General features: G+C 44.1%; 3 protein-coding genes across 4 annotated transcripts; all 3 read right to left on the bottom strand.

Annotated features, from left to right (window-relative positions):
* Positions 1–1,576: 1,576 nt before the first annotated feature.
* smim12 (small integral membrane protein 12) lies at positions 1,577–3,422 on the bottom strand. Its single transcript, XM_037474546.2, has 2 exons — positions 3,291–3,422; positions 1,577–2,369 (listed from the first exon to the last, which is right to left on the bottom strand). Exon 2 carries the CDS (start codon positions 2,346–2,348, stop codon positions 2,076–2,078), a length of 273 nt encoding a protein of 90 aa, XP_037330443.1. The 5' UTR covers positions 2,349–2,369; positions 3,291–3,422; the 3' UTR covers positions 1,577–2,075.
* Positions 3,423–5,322: 1,900 nt separating this feature from the next.
* pef1 (penta-EF-hand domain containing 1) lies at positions 5,323–9,010 on the bottom strand. The gene is made up of 5 exons (XM_037474509.2): positions 8,903–9,010; positions 8,089–8,335; positions 7,105–7,260; positions 6,482–6,625; positions 5,323–6,292 (listed from the first exon to the last, which is right to left on the bottom strand). Exons 1-5 carry the CDS (start codon positions 8,993–8,995, stop codon positions 6,063–6,065), a joined length of 870 nt encoding a protein of 289 aa, XP_037330406.2. The 5' UTR covers positions 8,996–9,010; the 3' UTR covers positions 5,323–6,062.
* A 1,146-nt stretch (positions 9,011–10,156) lies between these two features.
* On the bottom strand, positions 10,157–14,946 carry gjb9b (gap junction protein beta 9b). 2 transcript variants are annotated; one of them, XM_062558703.1, is made up of 3 exons: positions 14,814–14,946; positions 11,715–12,137; positions 10,157–10,975 (listed from the first exon to the last, which is right to left on the bottom strand). In XM_062558703.1, the coding sequence occupies exons 2-3, from the start codon at positions 12,102–12,104 to the stop codon at positions 10,481–10,483; spliced, it is 885 nt and encodes a 294-aa protein (XP_062414687.1). In that variant the 5' UTR covers positions 12,105–12,137; positions 14,814–14,946; the 3' UTR covers positions 10,157–10,480. The 2 variants fall into 2 exon arrangements, with proteins under 2 accessions (XP_062414687.1, XP_062414686.1); XM_062558702.1 differs by lacking the exon at positions 14,814–14,946 and having other exon boundaries at positions 11,715–12,221.
* Positions 14,947–19,152: the final 4,206 nt, after the last annotated feature.

The raw sequence follows: 19,152 nt of genomic DNA, 5'->3' as shown, positions 1-19,152 counted from the left end.
ACTCAATCAGCCAGTGCAGAAACGCCGCACATCATGCGTATCCACCGCAAACTCCATCCATCACCATCGCGCTTTATTGAGATTCAGACCCGGGTTCACTCATTGCTGCCACCGGGGGCCCAAATGAGCCAGTTCACTCTCATCCAGCTCGCTGGGTTCCTTTCAAACTGATTCGTTGCTTTAAAAACAGCGCTCTCTCATTTTCGAAATAAAAGCACCACGGGGGGGGGGGGGGGTAGAGGGCTGGTGCTCGGCATCGGGTTTGGTGGTAATGGGCCGGGTGCTGAACTCACAGAGGGATGGCTGGCCGTCCCGCTGTCGACCCGCTGAGCGCTCGGGGGGGGGGGGGGGGGGTCTCTCTGGCAGACGTGTTGTGGCCCTCACGAGCATTTTCTTAAGTCTGCCAGTTGGTCTGAATGGATTACCCACGGTTCATGGCGACGACAAACACGAGGTTGCCAGCCTAAGCCTGGGGGGGGGGGGGGGGGGGGGGGAAGAGAAAGGGACATGGCGTGTTAAATTTAAATATTTAGTTAAAGCTACATGGATTCAAAAGAATGCAAAAATTGTCTATTCAACAACCTTATTTTTTTTTAAATTAAAGACATTTTGATTAAGTAAATAGATAGTAGATAGACTTTGCAGCCTCTCAAAATCCATTAAAAAATCCATTAAGTATGCTATTTGGATCACAGAAAGATTTTGTGTCAAACAAAACATTCAATTACATTTGCATTGGATGGTTTAAATGTTCCACATAGAATCGTCATCGTTATCATTTGTGTTTTGTCGTTTTTTTTGCCTTTTGACAGTCAGATGTATCTTGTGTTTGATCTTTGATTTTTTTGTTGAGGTTGTTTTTCATTTTGTGTAGTTTACTGTGCACCATTTAATTGCCAAAATGAAACGGAGCTAATTGCCATGACGGGGTGTGATCATTTCTCAATCTGAAAGGATGCCTTGTATCTGAAATTGTCTGGTTTGTTATGGCTCTCCCTAAAAACTCTTCAACTTGCTCTCGGTGAATCAGCCTTTATTTCTGTAAAATGTGGAATTGATTAAGGACATGCTGCTCAGACAACAGCTGCAAATACATGTTAAGCCCCGATTTGAGGAAATGTGAGACTTTATCTTCATAACCTAAGGCGGAATTCTTCGCTTCATCAAACTTTCTCCATGAAAATGAATTTCCTTCTCGAAGCTGAATGAGTCATTACTTCCTTCGAGTTGGATGTAACTTGCTGTCCCTGAAAGAACTATTCTTTTATAACAAGTGGAACCAGTTATTTGGTCAGATTTCTAAAACGTATTTCATTACTTTGCTGAAAAGAGAACCTGGTAAAAATGATCCGAGCCCTTTCAGCTAACATTCCTTTATTCATCATAATTGTTTTAGAAGGACAATTGTAGTTTGAACACCATCCCAACTTCCTAAAATGAAAGTACTGTGTCGATGTGCCAGACAATAGGAATTTAAGCAGCTTAAACATCTTGAGACCTCACACACTGTTGGCTTATTTTGTCACATACCATCAAAAGGTTATACGAGATGAAAAAGAATTACAACAAAGACCTGTTCCTCCTCTCTTCCTTTGCTTTTATCTTCAATCAGTCACAGTTCACATTCAGAAATGATTAAAAGGAGAAACACTTTCCGACAGGCTCAGAACATGATATATATATTTTTTTGTTTCTTTCATCTTTGACATCTCATGAATTATTCGTGTGTGATTTAACAGCAGAGACACAATAACACATTTACATGTACATAAAACCGCCGTAGAACAAATAGCATCAGTGCAGACCTCTGCCCCCCCCTCCCCCCACAGTCTCAATTTCGGCTGTTTTTGAATTATAGTATCCTGGTATGGCTATTCATCAATAAATGAAATGGCGTGTGACTCAAGGAGAAGGTCAGGAGATCCAATACAGCACATATAAGATGTGATTGACTCAAACCAAATGAGGATCCTTTTAATTTCCCTCTAAAAAGAAGTAGATATTTACATAGTGAGGATGTACGGCTGAGGTAAATGGGGGTGAATCGTTGTGGGGAAAACAGGGGAAAGTGCACGTTAGCTCTTTTCAGGTCGGTTCCTGTTCAGAGCGGCTCTAGGTGTGAACTCCAGTTTCTCCTTCAGGCTCAGCACCTGGGTGCCGTCCGTACCCTCTTGTTCCTGCAGCTTCCTCTCCTCCCTCAGCTCCAGGATGCCCTTCTCCTCTCTGGCTTTAGGGGTCCCCCTGATGAACCACTCCAGGTGGTAGCCCACTGCTCCCACCACCAGGGCCACAGGGAAGGTGACGTAGGGGGCATAGGTCCGTGCCGCTGTCCAAAACAGAGGCCACATGTCTGCACTCTGTTTCGGCCCCTTGGGAAAAAAATAAAGAATACATAATGAAGTTGTAAGCCAACATGAAAGCATTACCATCTTAAACCAATGAAATGCTCATATGCCAAAACTTTATTGAGTGGAACTGTATGCAGAAATAACTGGTACATGGATAAGTTGTGTTTGCTAACATAAAACAAGTTGATGACACAAGTGGGCCATCTTAGGCAGCCCTCGTGGTGTCTTAGCTGCACACCTAACTATAAGAGCTGAAGAAAAATAGTACAAAGGTTTTTTTGTTGTTATTGCATATATGCGTCCACAGTTTCCTGAATATGAGCCCTGGCCTTACTAGCGATGCTAACACAACGTTAGCACGGCGCTAGTGTCACCAAAGCTAGCAATGCTACGCTATCATCAGCACACATTTACATCTCCAAATTAGATTAGAATTACATTGTGTCTGTGCGTGGCTTCCTACACGAATTAGAAACGGGAAGTCAGAGAGGGCGCTGATTGAATTTTAACTTAAAAACTGAATTTTAAAAGGCTTTAGGTTTAGATACTTGCAACTAATAAATACAATTCGTATGTTAATATCTGTTATGGAGTTCGGCAAGCCGTGGACCAACCAATACTAAGCAGGCCAGAACAGGGCTGGAACGAACTTCAAAGAGCATCTGCCAGTATGCATTCATGTTGAAATGATATGCCGTAAGTGTTATTGATAAATGTCAATAACTGTTAACTAAAGTTGCTGCGTCAAAGTCATATTATGGAACGGTTTCACAATGGCTACCTCACAATGAGCTAACTATAGACAACGCTAACTTAAGTGATACCAGATATTACCAACTGCGTAGTGATACGCCTTCTATAAACCTGCGCCCCCTTTATGGGCAAAGATTTTTGTGTCTGTATAATTTTCATAATGGCAATAGTTAATTTTTATTCACTCACCTTTACAGTTTGCACGTTGGTGCCGCAGCGGACAAACGCAACATCCGGGACACTGTCTGTGACCTTCCTGGTTACATTTCATTGGCTGACAAGCCTCGATCTGTTGCAATGTTTTTTTTCTCGGTGTTTTAGCGCCCCTTAGTGGTGAAAGGGGCACACGGCCTTGAGATGAGGAATGCCAAAACACCCATTTACGTTTGTTTTTGGACATATAGAAGGAATCAATAATATCTGCTGGTACTGCAAGAAGTTTGTTAAAATACAGTATATATACACAATACAACGCAAGGCTAAACTTTCTATTAAATCATATGAGATACATATATTCAATTTAATAATAATAGTAATTGACTGAAACAACAATCTCACAAAGTAATGATTTCCATTTTATTCAATTATATCTTATTAAGCATTAAGAAAAATATGCTTCATTATCAAAGAACCTCAAAGACACAAAGTCTTTGTAGTTGATGTCAAATCCCTCAAATGTCATGATAGCTTTTTATAGGTTTTAAAGCACAGCTGTATAGACAGACACTTCTAGAGGTTCTAGTGATTCGCTTAAAAACACTCTTCTAGAAGTTTGGCTTACGGTATATTTACTTTAAAGGCTTAAGAGAAATGCTGAAAAAGTTTGTTTCAGCCACCCACCGGGAAACCATAAATTTGCAGCATTGACTATGGGCGGAAAAAATTTACCACAAAGCTATTGTCTGCAGTGTGCAGGGCGCAGGACGGATCTACAGCAATTATTATTATAATACAGCCCGACATGGAGCGACAAGGAGTCAGAACAGAGGATGACCGCTTCCAACTCATCGGCCATTTGTGCACAGGGAGATAGTTAAAAAAAATGGAACTAAATCCAAATTGTTATGTTCTCATTACTTCCAAACACTGCTGAAATGATTGTGATTAACGTGTCTCTGTGTGGGTGATCGTACTTCATGCTTGGAAATTATTCTTTTAAGCAGTTCCTCCCTCTCCGCAGTCCATCATGTAGTTGCCAAAAATGGTAATTGATAAGTCCTTTCAGACAAAGTGAAATGTGCTCATCCCCGGCGGGTAAAACAACACTATTTGTGCCAGTTCTGCTCTTACCACGAAGCACTGTACCAGTGCCAGGATTATTAAATCAGTTCCTGCTTATTAGTAAATGAGATTTAGAGCTGCACTGGCCAAGAGTTTTGTATTAAACATGACCATTTTGTAACTCCAAATCACAACATAACATCCTCGCTAACTGAAGCCCAACAGACCCGGTGCTTGCACAAGGTAATTACCAATGTCAAGCATGGTCAGTTGTGGGAAATCCTCTCCAATACACAATAAAGGACAATCGGGACTTGGGTTAAATCACTGCTGGATCACATAAGCTGCTGCAATGCTCTCTGCTGCGTGGGAACTTTACAGCAGCATGCACCTCTTGTCCCGCTTCCATGTCCCCAAACTCGATGGTTTTAAAAAGGGGGGGTCGTGACACTGAGCAACGGGGCAGCAAAAGTTAGCCGTGGATTAAAATGGAGGCCGAGGGGCAAGGGCCGAGCCGGATGCGACATACGAGCAAAAAGGATGCACCGGGGAGTTTTTGGTGGACTTGGAGAGACGAGGAGAAGCAGGAGGCCTCTCGACACAGATGTGGCGTGTGATCTGAGATGAAGTAGAGGAGCAGATGGTGAGGGAGAGAAGCGCCAGATGGGGAAGGGGAAGACAGAGGCTCTTCTGCTCTTGTGTGCAGCCAATCCGCCCCACAAAGGAGAAATAGAGTAGTTGATTTGGGACATTTTGGGGGCAAAGTTCAAAAGTAGGGCTTGGATGTGACAGCTGCACCTTAGCTGGATAAAATATCAATTTTGAGGTGATTTATCTCCATTTAATGTTTCTATTTAGAACAAAAATACTTGCCATTTAAGTGTAGACTCTACTTAGTCTAAATAGTTGCCCTTTAAATCCAGATTAAACACTACAGTGAGCATCTTTTTAAAGTGAAGTAAGGGATTTTATCATGTTTAAAAAATATGCAGACATCAAATTCTGAAAGAAAAGTATTTATTTATTTTTGGCACAAGAAACCATGATATTGTCTGATTAGAGACTGCGTCAGCAGTGTTTTTAATCTAATAAAGTACATTAAAAAACAAAACCTTTCATTGATGGGAAAGCAGGAAACACGGGACATTTTCTATTCTTTTGGGTTGGTTTTTCCCCACAGCTTTATGTTTTTATTTATGGTTGATACTGGCTTACTGGAATGCATCGAGCAGAAAACTATCATAAATTATATTTTTCTAATCAAATACCCAGCAAATCTGGGAGTAGAATAAATCAACTATTAAAAAAGTGGCCTTATTTTGGCTAATTATACACAATACAATATAAAGCAATGTTCAATCCAATGTGCAACCGTTGCATAGAGACACCCTCCAGAGATGCTGAATATCATTTCAATGGCACAGGAACACGTTAACGGCTGCATCCATAGTAAACTCATCCGGAAGAAAAACACCTGTGAACAAGGCCTCTCTTGCAGTTTATGTAAAAAACTAAATTAACTGGGGCTCTCTAGCATGGGCCCGTTTTGAAACCCTCCCACCTGTTCCCGGTGAAAGTGAAGCCATCCGGTGAAGGCTTTAGATGCCCTTTCATCAGCCAATGAACTTGTTTCAAACGCGCGATGGAGCGCATCACGTCCCCCACAGCAGCAACCCACGGAATAATGTGGGATGGAGGGAAACTTGTGGCGGAGCAGTGAAAGGGGAGGGGGGGGGGGCCTCACATGAGCCTGGTGACGGCTCCGGAGAGGAAGTCCTCGTAGTTAAGGCGGATGTTGCCCGACATGGTGGTGTCCTTCTCCCTGAAGGCCTGCGTCATGCTCTGGAGCTGGGTGCACACCTGGATGAAGCGGTCCAGCTGGATGCCGGGTCGCGCGCCGGGCGTGGCGAAGCGCTGCACCAACGTCTCGGAGAACTGCGGGCTCAGGTTGTAGCCCATCTGCGCGAGGCCTGGAGAACAGAGCAAACACAGCAGGGGTCCAAAACTTTCCTTCCAGGCTTGGCTAATACACGAAGAACAGGGGGGAAAAATATGGTTTGAAGGGAAACTCCAAACTTTCGTTTGTTTCCAAAAGGATCTAATTTGTTTGTTTTATGGTAGCTTCAATAAAAACACACACAGACAGACGAGGGGTCTACCTTGGTGTAACTCCATGCCGCTGATAGAGCCCGAGCGGTCTCGGTCATATTGCTGGAAGAGCGCTTTCCACCGCTGCATGAAGTCCCAGAGCGCAGAGAAGCCAAAAATGTCCATACGGCCCGAGCGCGTCTTGTCAAACATGTCTGCGGGGAGGGGAAGGGACGGGCATTTAGTCAAAACAAGGCTCGGACATCTCTGCTCGGTGGTTGGTCGACCCTGCTGGCATCCAGGGCGTCCATCGTCACGAGCCTGCGCACCCAGGGCTGACACAGCACTCTGCTAGTAAATGGAACTTATTAGTCACCGTGGCAAGCACACAAGTGGAATGTCGAGCTACCACTTCGGACTGCCTTTTTAGAAATACAAGAGATTTCAATATACACATTGTTGGAATTTAGAGGGCTACAGACTTCTAAAACCAGCCTACTTTCTTTGTCCCGCCACACCGATGTCTTTCTATTCTTCCGAAATGTATCCATTTTGGAGATGATTAGTTCTCTCAAAGTTGTGCGTGATGATTTTTCCTCAAGAAACACCATCAAAAGGATTTATAACCACGACGTGGAGCTACCTCACGCTTAACCTGTTGAGCTTTTTATTTGGCCGCAACTGCAGGACTTACTGATCATCATGAGGCAGGTCTCGTCATTGAAAACAGACCAGTTGGAGTTGACCAGTGCCTGCTTCAGCTCCTTCAGGTTGATAAAGCCACTGTGGTCCGTGTCGACAGTCTGGAACCACTGGTACGCGTCCTGATTAACACCCGGGGGGACGTTACCTACAGAGAGAGAGAGAGAGAGAGAGAATGGGGGGGGTTAGAGTTGTAATAGGATGGTGAAGAGAGAAGCGTTGGCTCTCAATGAATTTGAAGACGTCCACCGCCGCAAGATTCTTTTCTGCTTTCGAACTTTTGATCTTGTTTATAGACACAAGATGCCGTAGAAATAAAATACTCAACTACATTATACATGCTGTTGCTTTCATACATGCAGGAGTAATTTTCGGATAATAGAAAAAGGTATTAAAAATAGTTGAGTTTTTAATTCTGGTTTGCCACTGCGTAAATCATCCAATAATCATCTCATTCATCTCCTTTTCCAGGAAGAGGAAAGAAAGCTTAGATGGGGATTACTATTCCCAACCAGTGTGGTTTCCCCAACGATTCTGAAGAAGAATTCCGTCCCCAACACTCAGTGTTCCATAAGTAGGGAAAGAAAAAAAGACAAAAAAGGCAGCTGCAGGGTCAAGCGCTGATGAAAAGTCATCCCAAGAGGGAGATAGTGTCGGGGCCAGAAGCCATTACCTGAGTACATGGAGGAAGAGAAATGTGTTAGAAAATATGATATGAGTGGAGGCTGAAAGGAATGGGGGGGGGGGGGGGGGGTGACGAGTGACAGCAACAGAGGACATAGGACTTTAGCTGCGATGCTACACGAAACAATGTAATCACACATGTGCATACACCTACACAACACACCATTTCACCCATATGTCTCAAATGCCAGTCAGCCCCCCCTCAGTATTACTAGTGTCTTCCCCCCCCCCCCAGCCGTGTAATCCTACAGAGAGGCACAAACCGAACAAGCCGGTCTCGGCCTATAGTTACCTGCTGGAGCATGGTGTCCATATTGTCCTCCATGAGGCTGTGCGCCGTAACCCCCATAATGCCCGGCGGGGGAACCCCCTTGTGGTTGCCCATACTGCCCTCCTTGACCCGGGGATCCATAAGCACCATAGGGACTCCCTGATTGTTGTTGTCCACCGCCGTATGGAGCTGAGGGGTTCGGCCCGTATGGACCACTGCCTCCCCCGTATGGAGAACCTTGTGGTCGGGGGCCTCCTCCTGGGTAGCCCTACAGAGAGAGAGAGAGGTGGGAGAAGTTCACTGGGACTGTGTGATAATAGCAAATAATAAAACAAGCTGTGTGTGGGGAGATGGAGCCTCTGATAATACCTCTTGAGAGGGAGATAAAAGACCATTTAATACCTGTACCGTGAGACATTGGAAGAATACTACTGACAGCAATAAAGTAACGTAACAAGCTATCGCGAGACTTCGCTTGGAAAAGACGGATGAAATGCAGGAAAAAAAGACATCATTGACAAACCCGGCCAACGCTAATTTACATAGTGTTATGACTTTAACTCCTTCAATCTTAGCGAAATCTGAATCTACATAACGTTCACACAAACAGCAACATCAACTACTAAATATTACCAAGTAGCAACTATTTGCATTGATTTCCAACTATTACAGCGAACAAATGAATCGCTAACGTTAACGTCACTTGTGTTTGTTATGTCCTAAGACGTCAGTTACGTACTATCAAGGCAATACAACAAATATTAGAGACATTTAAGGATACAAACACGTTATTTTAAACCACAAAGACATTACACAAAATGCCGTGTTTCGATACCTGGCCGTAGTGGAAACTCATTTCTGACAGACTTCGGCAAAGCAGCCGTGAAGGCGGATACAAATGAGGGACTGGCCCGCTCGCGGTTGTCATCTATTGGTGCATTTCCGGGTCTGTCACAACCGCACCCGCGCCTCCTGCTGCTGATTGGACAGCACGGTGGCAAAGTGGTGACGTCAGAACGCAAACGGGTGAATCACTAAACTCATCACCCTCATGACTAAAGTCAAATACTTATTGTTGAGTTAGTCACTTACAGTGTTATTCTGTAATATCTACTGGGCGTCTATTTGGGTTTTATCTTACGTATGTTATGCTAAGGATTTATTTTAACCCCATATTTATGTAAATAAAACTAAACAGGTTTCCCTCCCCATACCAACTGTCACACACCAACCCTTAATTAATAGTTATAAATTACTAATGTGAATGTGAATAAGGTTTATTGGTTAAGTATGTGTACATATACAATAAATTGACTAAAGTTGTAAAATATAAAGATATTTACACTTGTACACACATCATCATTTATCCTTTCATGTATCTGTGTTAATCTTTTTTGTCCTATTTTTTTGTAAGTTGTTCTTCGAACTATATGTGAACACATTGAGATACAAATAAAAATTTAAAAAGTTTAGTAACTTTATATATCTACAACAATAAATACAACAAAATACATATTACATTACATTACATGTAAATTTAGCTGACGCTTTTATCCCAAGCAACTTACAATAAGTGCATTTCAATCATAGGGATAACAACTCAGAGAACCAGAAAGTGCAATTTCATCAAATAAGCCAATTTACAACTTGTTATAAATGATACATTTAAATGCTACAATTAGTTTTTGTTTGTTTTTCGTCAGTGTACAGTCTGAAGAGGTGTGTCTTCAGGTCACGGCGGAAGATGTAAATGCTCTCTGCGGTCCCCATGTCATCATTATATTATGTGGGCTCTTTTCACTATGAAAGAATAAACAATGTTGTGCATAAAACATTGTGGTGGCGGGCGTGAGAGGGGCCAGAGAGGGGGAGTGGCTCAGGGAACGGGGGCCAGGTGGAGGCATAATGGGCCTCAGCTGCAGGGAATGAAGGTTTTGTTTGTCTCCCTGTATTTAAACACAGTGGTGACCATCCGGTGGGGGAGAAGAAGCAGCCAGACATGGGATCCTTATGTCAGGAGCCGACTGATCGCTAAAAAGTGCAAAGTGAAGTTATTACTAACCCACCTGTTGTGTACATCTTCATTCCGGGATCCCCCCCCCCCCCCCCCCAGGGATCAATGCTGTTTTAAACATATGTTGTATCATTCCACAATGTGTTCATGCATTTTGTGTGTCAGTGGGACATAAGAGCGAGGAAATGCTGCCACATGCTTTATCTTTTTTCATACGTTAGGGGGCAGTGTTTATTCTCGGGGAGAGGGTTCAAAAAAACATCTCAAACAAACTGAACCATCGGCCACACAGACATGCTCAAATCCACACACATGCGCTCTCTCTCTCTCTATTTATAAAATGCTGCCTCAGATATCGCTGAATTGATGGATATCTCTTTGGTGTGGAGCACCAGTTCCTCATTGGCTCTGATGAATGCTTGCAGTGGACCTTTGAGTACTTCGCACAGTTTTTCCAACAAGGCCACGACTCTGTTGTGCGTCATTTTCCTCTTTCCTGGCGTTGCTGAGATTTTGGATAGAAGCCGCAGGATCGACACTGAGCGACATCCTGGACCTGATCTCTGACCTGGGAACAGCCAGCGGTGTCATCTCATGATTCTCGGCAAACCGCTTCTGCCGTGCATTGTACTTCTTCTTGATGAGTTTCTGGATTTGTTTGCAGATGAGGTAAATCATCTCACAGATGCACATTAAGATGCACAGGGCAGAGGAGACCACCATGAAGATGGTGAAGACCTTTTTCTCAGTGGGGCGCGATATGTAGCAGTCCACCGTGTTGGGGCAGGGCTGCAGGGAGCACTTGGACAGGCGGGGCATGTCGTAGCCGTCGTAGATGTAGTACAGGATGTAGAGGAAGCCAGCATCGAAGCCTGCCTTGAAAATCAAACTCACCTATGAAGAGATTTCAAGAGGGGTTAAACCTGGGGGAAACATTTTTCTGGAGGTTTAAAAATAAACTTGACAAAAGTTCCACCCAGGAAGAAATAGAAATGTGATGTCATTACTAGGCTGAGGATAACAACTATGGGAGAAAGACAAATGTTCAAACGCAGGATTTGTAAGAAATAGGATGAACATTTTGAACCACTGCAAGCTCATCTTCAGGCCCGTTTGGAGTGATGATGATACTTGTTTCCGATTGGCCGTAGAGAATAGAAGCTGACATTTCCACATTGAATAATTCCGGTCAAGGACAAAGCACTGCAGTGTCTTCTTTTACAGGTGAAACTCGAAAAATTAGAATATTGTGCAAAAAAAAGTTCATTTATTTCAGTAATTCAACTTAAAAGGTGAAACTAATATATTATATAGACTCATTACAAGCAAAGTAAGATATTTCAAGCCTTTATTTGATTCAATTTTGGATGATTATGCCATACAGCTTATGAAAACCCCAAATTCAAATTCTTTTGACAGTGTGGGCAAGTGCCAAGTCCTGCTGGAAAATGAAGACAGTATCTCCATAAATCTTGTCTGCTGAAGGAAGCATGAAGTGCTCTAAAATGTCCTGGTAGACGGTTAAGTTGAATTACTGAAATAAATGAACTTTTGCACAATATTCTAATATATATACGTGTAACATATCAAGCAAGAGACTCCAAGTAGAACATTTTGTCTCCTTCATCCTTACCAGGTACGTCCACCACAGCCCCCCTCGTTTCTTCCCCGGGTGAGCGTACAGATGGGCGCCCTCGTGCGAGGCGGTGTACTGCATGTCCTTCTTCTCGCGTAGCTTGACGTGGGCCACCACCATCAGGGACGGGCAGGTGACGAAGATGAGCTGCAGGGCCCACAGGCGGATGTGGGAGATGGGGAAGATGTGGTCGTAGCACACGTTGGCGCAGCCCGGCTGGACCGTGTTGCAGACAAAGTCCTTGCTGTCGTCGCCCCACACCCGCTGGGCCGCCACCACGAACACCAGCACCCGGAAGACGAAGACCATGGAGAGCCACATGCGGCCGAACACGGTGGAGTACTTGTTGACCCCACTGAGGAGGGACTCCAAAGCGGACCAGTTCATGACTGCTGCCTCGGGGGTGGGATGATCTTCACCCTATGTGTTTGATTTTATGAAATGGATGGATTCTCATCATCCATGAGCATCAACACGACGAAAACCCAGAAAGTTTTAAGGGTTGCAATAAAAAAATGGAAAAAAAACTAGTATTCATAAAAAGTATTTCCATAATCCATTTATCACAATGACTTTTTTTTTGATGATGGCAAAACACTATTTTCTGCTGCTCAGGAGGGAACATTATTGAATCAGCTTGTTTAATGCTTTAATACAAAATGTGCATGGGAATAAGCAAAGGGTTATAATGTTGGTATCAGTTTTATCTACAATTCCGAGGTGACCTAACAGTGATGACACCACTATGGCATCGCCTATTATGTTCTCAGAAGGCTTACTATAATACAATTTTTTGGTGTAATTCCCTTTCCCTGAAAGATTGGGAAACAATCAAAAACCATAGTAATAAAATAAACCATTAAGAAGTGCTGATCAGTTGTGAGGCAACAAAACAACATCTTTAACCACACAGACATTCCCTGTCATACCAGATCCATATGTGAACCGCTCAGTCTTATAAGCGCCGTCATAATACATCCTTGAGTGAATCATCAGTGGAGCCCTCCTTTGCTGAAAAGACCAACCGATGCTCTCAACTCGATTAGTCAGCTAAATGAACAGCGAGGCTGATCAGGCCGCCAAAGCCTCCTCCGTAACCACGGCGAGCCCGTTGCGGTTTGGGTTCTTCAAAGGACCTCGAGGCGACGGCGTTTCATCGGAGAGCCTTGATCGTGCCACGGTACCCGCACTCCGGGACAGAAAATACCACCGTGTGGATTCAGTTTAACGATGAGCTTCTGTAGATCAACTGCACAGCCATGTTCTCTTTCTTTGTGTGAGTGCATGTGTGTCTGTGTGTGTTTGTGCACTTTCTAATTTCTCTGGTTTCATTGTGTCTCTCTCTAGGGTTTGGGTAGTGCGTATGAAGTGGTTTTTGCATATAGCTGTGCGCATGCACGCTTCGAATGAGTATTCAGTTTCTGTGTGCAACTTTTTTTTCCCCCCGTTTAGGATTCATTCCAGTGCTTCTATATGACCTTCACGTGCGCACGCGGCCATCAGCGAGATTCTTAATGCTTGTCATCGGTACAAACAGGTTGGATCCGGCGCTAAATCGGATAAAATCGCAAGGTTTCAACAGAAACTCCAGTTGGCCTCGAGCTGCAACCATCCCACCAAACAAACACACCCTGATTCAATTTCACCGCCACCCTCCACCCGCAGCCCGAAGCTCCGCTGCGCCCTGTGATAGCCCCCCCCCCGCGCTGCTCCCCCTGCTTGAGACCCCGGGCTGTATTGCCGGGCCTGCCAAAGGGACGGGGGACATACGTCAGAACCAGAACCACAACCAGGAATGACGACTGACTCGGCTGCAGTAAAACACAAGGTTTTCTAAAGGAAATGTGGCGCTTTGAAAGAGTCGGAAGGCACACTTTCGTCTAGTCCGAAGCACATTTTTTTTAAACTTCTGCATTATTGGCATCTCTGCATCCCATGTAGCTGTTGAATCAGTTGATATATTCTCTCTCATGGTGAAGTCCTAACTATCAAATTTACACAGCCCGAAGACTAATCTGAACGAAGGCATTCACAATCACGACATAGGCCACGGAAAGCCAGATACCCCCCCCCCCCTCTCCCTCTCTATCAATGTGCACCTCCCCCTTTGAAGTGGGGAATGCAACCAGAGGTGTTATTGAGAGCATATGATTTATCAGTGTGAGGTCTCTCTCCTGAAATTCACACAAAACACTCTGGCATAAACAAACTTTGAGGCGACATTCAGCGCCAGATAGTAAAAAAAAAGAAGAAAAAAAACCTCAAAGACAACGGTATATCTTGTCTCAGGGCGACGGCAAAGCTGCACCACAATTTGTTTTTCCCATTTGCTTTAGATTGCGATGTTGCTTTCCGTGCCGACGGCGGCCGGCCTCGTCTGTCTCCTCGCCGCGTGTTTGTCCCTCTCTCTTTCGCGGCGACAGATGAGACGCACCGTGCTTACCCAATTGAAAAACATCAGGTGTCTGGGATGCGTTTGATTCCAACATTCCCGCTCGGTGCCATGCAAATACAGCTCTCCTGGATGTGCTAAGAGTCCAACTCGCAAACATCATAGGCCCGGGGTGGTCAGACAACACCATGCTACATTTGACATTTTACGACGTCTGAATTGTCGCCGTCCTCATTGCAAAATCTCCATGTGTAGAGCTTCGTGTAGATAGCCATCTGATACGGCACCTCTGATAGATCCGTAACTGTTACTTGTTCTGCAGGTTAAGCGAGTTGCACATTTGTTTCCCTTCCACCACATTGTCTGTGTGAGTCATTGCTTCTAAACAAGGTGGGGTTGAAGCTCTGTTTTCTTCTTTTTTGTTTGCACATTGGGTCGTTACACCTCCAGCGTTCATTTCTCAAGGTAACGCTTTAAAACACAAGCAATACATAGTTTAGTTCAATTCACACAGCTTCCAGTTATCCGTCTTTCTTTTTTTTTTTATCCTTCGTCTTCACACACACAAAGGAGAAGTAGCGATAGTTTTTTCCCTTTCTGTGTCCCGTCTTCTCACACTGTCTTTAATGCCTGCAATGTATCTGAACTAAAGTATCCTCTTGATCTGAAACTTTTTTTTTAAAAGTAAAGACACAGCCTCTTACCTTAGACACAGGGAAGCGGCGTGATAGCGAAGTTCCCCGCCGTGGCCTCGCGTTGACTCACTGACCCGATCTCACCTGGCTTTTTTTTTTTGGAAGGCAGTTTACTTTGAGGTGTTCAGCGGCTGCAAGTTCCATGAATGGGAGGAATGGAGGCAAGGGCGGAGCGTCACGCGGATACACCCACATGCTCTTGCATGCATTCTGGCAGTTTCAAGTTGGACTTGTTTTGCAGGAGCAGACCAGCAAAAAGGTTGTTTTTAGAATAGGGAAATAGAGAGTGTGGCAGACCGTTAGTGACAAGGGAGCAGAAAATGATGTGAGAACGATAATTAGACCCAAGAGAGAGAGAGAAAAAAAAAACAACCGGCAGGCGACAGAGTAGACAGCTGACAGACCTGGATTTTATATGATAACAAACTGGTGTGCATCAGAATGCAAAGTGAGCCGGCTATGATTGTACCGTGACAAAAAGAGGGGCCTTTCAAAATAAAAGTCTGATAATTATCAAAGCAAAAGAAAAAGTGAAAGATAAACACCAGTCGAACAACTCTAAGTAGTTGTCAAAAGGAAACTTACTACAAGCCTTCTGATGTCAGCAAAAAAAAAAAAAAAAAACCTACTCCAAATCCCCTATGGGATCATAATGAGATCAGATCACACCTGTATTCAACTTGTATCAAAATAAGCACAAATCCAGAAACAAATTTATAGTCTTTATTGCATTCCACAGGAGGGAGGGACATTCAGAAATTCATTGTTTCTTCTTTCATAGAGATATACACCCACTTACTGGCAGTCATTGGCATGAATGCACCAAATACAGTAAGAGGAAGCAAACAGGCGACCAAAGGTACATGTCAAGTTTAGAACATGAATATGTGGAAATCGAACACTGTCAAAAGTTGTTAGGTCCAAAATGGTGTGACAAAAGAATACGTTAAAATGTTCAGTTAAGGTTCCTCTTGTTATATCCTTCTAGTCCGATTGTACCATGCACAGGGTAGAAAATGCTGCACAGCATCGTATCGTGCTCTCAATATTATAGGATTTTGCACTGCAAGTAAGCAGAACGGAGAGAAAGAAGAATGTGTGTGCAGAGACTGTGTTATGCCCTTCTTCGGCCTCTAGAGAATGCTGATGCTCCATCGTTTCATTGCATTCTTTTCTGTCAGACGGAGTCAGGGAGGTAGGGAAGGAAGGAAAGAGGACACACGTCCAGCAGACAGAGGAGTAGCAGAGGATCTCATCTCCCCCTATTAAAACTAAGCAGCCAAATCATCTGTGATGAAGAAAGGCAGAATCCAAGAAAAGCTACAGATGGGCGCCTGACAGCCCGACTGAGAACCAGCTATTCCAGATAATCTGTGCAGAGCAACAGATCCAACGTTTAAAATACCAGCGAGCCTTTTGTCGAGGGGCGATGACGTCCCCGCTTTAGTTTCGTGATCAGTCAAGACACCAAAATGTCAGTCCTTCTGGTGGCATTGTTCACGAACCGCCATTTTGACATGGACGCGAAGAATCCAACGCGTTCTTTCACCTAGCTAAGTCAAACTCTGAGGGCATTTGAGATCGATGCCGTTTGTGCACCTGTAGCTGTTAAAATGCAACTCTTACGTGCGTTGTGTAAATTTCACGGTTTGTCGCGGTTTAGGGCAAAAAAAAAGCATTTATGACATCAAATTGACTCGCAAGACGTGGACCGAGTCGTCGTCACATCAGCCATTTTTAACCCCCCTCGAGTGGTCGGCATGTTGTGTCGGTAACGTCTGGATCGTATTGGGATAACGAAGGAGTGACGTAGGGACGCCTACGACGTCCGTAACCTGGTCGTGGGAGCGACCTGTCAATCACAGAGAGCATACTCTGCTGTGTGGTCTTATTTTTATTTTAAACTTCCAACTGAATTCATGAAATGAAAGTCAGGCTGAGCAATTGAGATCATCAAGTCGTGTTGACAATGTTTACTGAGGGAACCATCTCAGTGAGAAACAGGGTCCTTTATTCATAAGCTCCCTGCTGGTGTCCCTACACGATTGTGAGACATTTTATCTGGTTTATTAATTTCATATCATGCTCTTCCAGAGCATGTCATTATCGGCGCTGTTGTTTGCAAAAAAAACATCCATTAATCCATATGATAGAAAAAAGACACTTCAGAGCATTTTTTTTTTTTTCAATACCAAATCATCAAATAATTCCTCATTACCTTGCTAATAGTCACTAATGATGTATATGTGAAGAGCACAAAGGCAATTTCCTCCATTAGGACCCGGGCAGGAGCTCCCATACTGAGTGCACACAAACTGCACACAGTATGACGTGCTTGGGTTTGTTTGTGCTGCACCGCGTTTGGACAAACACCTTTTAAAAAGAAAACAACAACAAGTCCTCTTGCACAACCTATGTGTTTGAACTTGTGTATGACCCAACATGTCCAAAACAGCAAGAACACAATTAGGAAGGTAATAATAATGGGTCCTCAAAGCATTACGAGTGATCACAGCAAACAGATAAGGTCCATTGACACCAAAGGCTTTTTTGTATTCTATTGTTGCTTTTTATTCCTCCATTCATTGCACCAAACACAATACGCCACGTGAGAAACATTACAATCTCTCCTTGTTTTTCTTATAATTAGGAAGAACCTAAAAGACATCCGGTTGATATCTTTCTTGACCCAAATGATTAGAATCGGCCTCCGCAGGCTGTCGATGCTGTAAATGTATTGAATGTCTTTGGTCATTCAACCTTCTTGGAGTCATTACTTATTCTTCAAGGCACCTGTCTAAAAAAAACCCCAAATGTGCTAAGTTCACCTTCCCCAAGATGAATTTTTAAAGAGTTTTGGTAAGGGTAGTGCAGAATCAGCCTGAAAGGTATAGAAATTCTCCTTTTTGGGAGAATATATCTGGTGCGACCTGAAAAATACAGATGCAACTCTCCTGTTGAGGCTGCAGGGCAGACTTAGTGACAACAATTTAAGAGAGACCTGCCCGAAAATGTGGGTTCACAAGTGTTCCCAGGGCCCAAAGAATGAAATGCACCACTCACGAAGCAATGTGTCACTGGAACTTTCCTTCCTATATGACATTTTAGGTGAAGTCTCTATCTCCCGAACCCCAAAAAGATAAAATGGGCTCAGACTGATGGCTCAGCAAATAGCGACTGGCTCGTTAGAAATGTGTGAAATAAAACTGGTCAATTAGACAAGCTTATTATCTGCTTGGGAAATCAAACAAGGAGTTTTTCACTTGGTAAACGAAGCGCACTGAGACTTTCAATTCAGTTCAATTTAAAGAAAAATCGAGAAATATGGGAGCCTCACGACCGCAAACATTGGTTTCAAACTACGCAGATCGAGGAGAAGTCAAAAGTCCAAGAGATGTTTATTGAGGTACACTCATGTATATCAATAAATAGAGGCTTATTTGACAATGATACCTTGCTAAATGCTACAAAAAAACGTTTTTACTTTGATGGAAACGATGCTGCGTCCATCCGTGCTGACACTGCCATCCTCTGATCACCGAACCAGCGCCCCGCCGCCTTCTTCTTGCTCCTCCTCCATCCCCCACAACCACTACCACCATGCACCACCCAGAAGACCCGTCCCCATTACCGTCGCAGTCAGCGCTCAAGCTTGGTGTCATTTCCCGGCGCGGAAATCTCAGAGCAGGTGACTCCACCTCCCACAGCACCACGTCTCCACCGCCACCACGGGTGATGTCAGGATGCCCCTTTAGACGAGGTCGCCATCTTCTCTCTCTCTCTCTCTCTCTCTCTCTCTTTGCGTTTTCCTGTCTCGCTGGGAAACCGGTCCGTGGAGAAGAAAGGTTTGCCAGAAGAACCACAGGACTGTGTGGGAGCTGATTTACACCGAGCGCCTTGCAAATGACAGCAGATCAAGTAACCTTTCATTGTACTCAGTGTAAAAAGAGCGACACGGGTCAAAGTTCTGGTACAAATGTGACTGCTGGCCCGCATATGTCCTCATGGCTCTCAGCCAATATTGGTTTTCACTAAGTTGATCGTACAATCTGAATAAAATCGTACCAAACCAGGGCCGGGTCTAGGCAGGGGCAAGAGGGGGCCTGGCCCCCCTCGAATAAATGTTGTGCCCCCTCAAACTAAATCCCCCAAAATAGGTGCTGGAGCACAATGCCCCCTCAAGATTTGTGGCTGCCCCCTCATACATGCCTGTCTAGACCCGGCCCTGTACCAAACCATCTTAATATGCCTGTCAGTGTCGGCCATTTTTTTAAGGGCCGGCCATTTTGGCTTTTTGTGCTGGATAAGAAGCCAGAAGTCTGTTTACCCAAACTATTGATCTTAAAAC

Source organism: Pungitius pungitius, chromosome 17 (assembly GCF_949316345.1).
Source record: "Pungitius pungitius chromosome 17, fPunPun2.1, whole genome shotgun sequence".
Lineage (NCBI taxonomy): Eukaryota > Metazoa > Chordata > Actinopteri > Perciformes > Gasterosteidae > Pungitius > Pungitius pungitius.
Note: the sequence above shows the minus strand (reverse complement) of the source record. Positions and strands in the feature narration are given on the sequence as shown.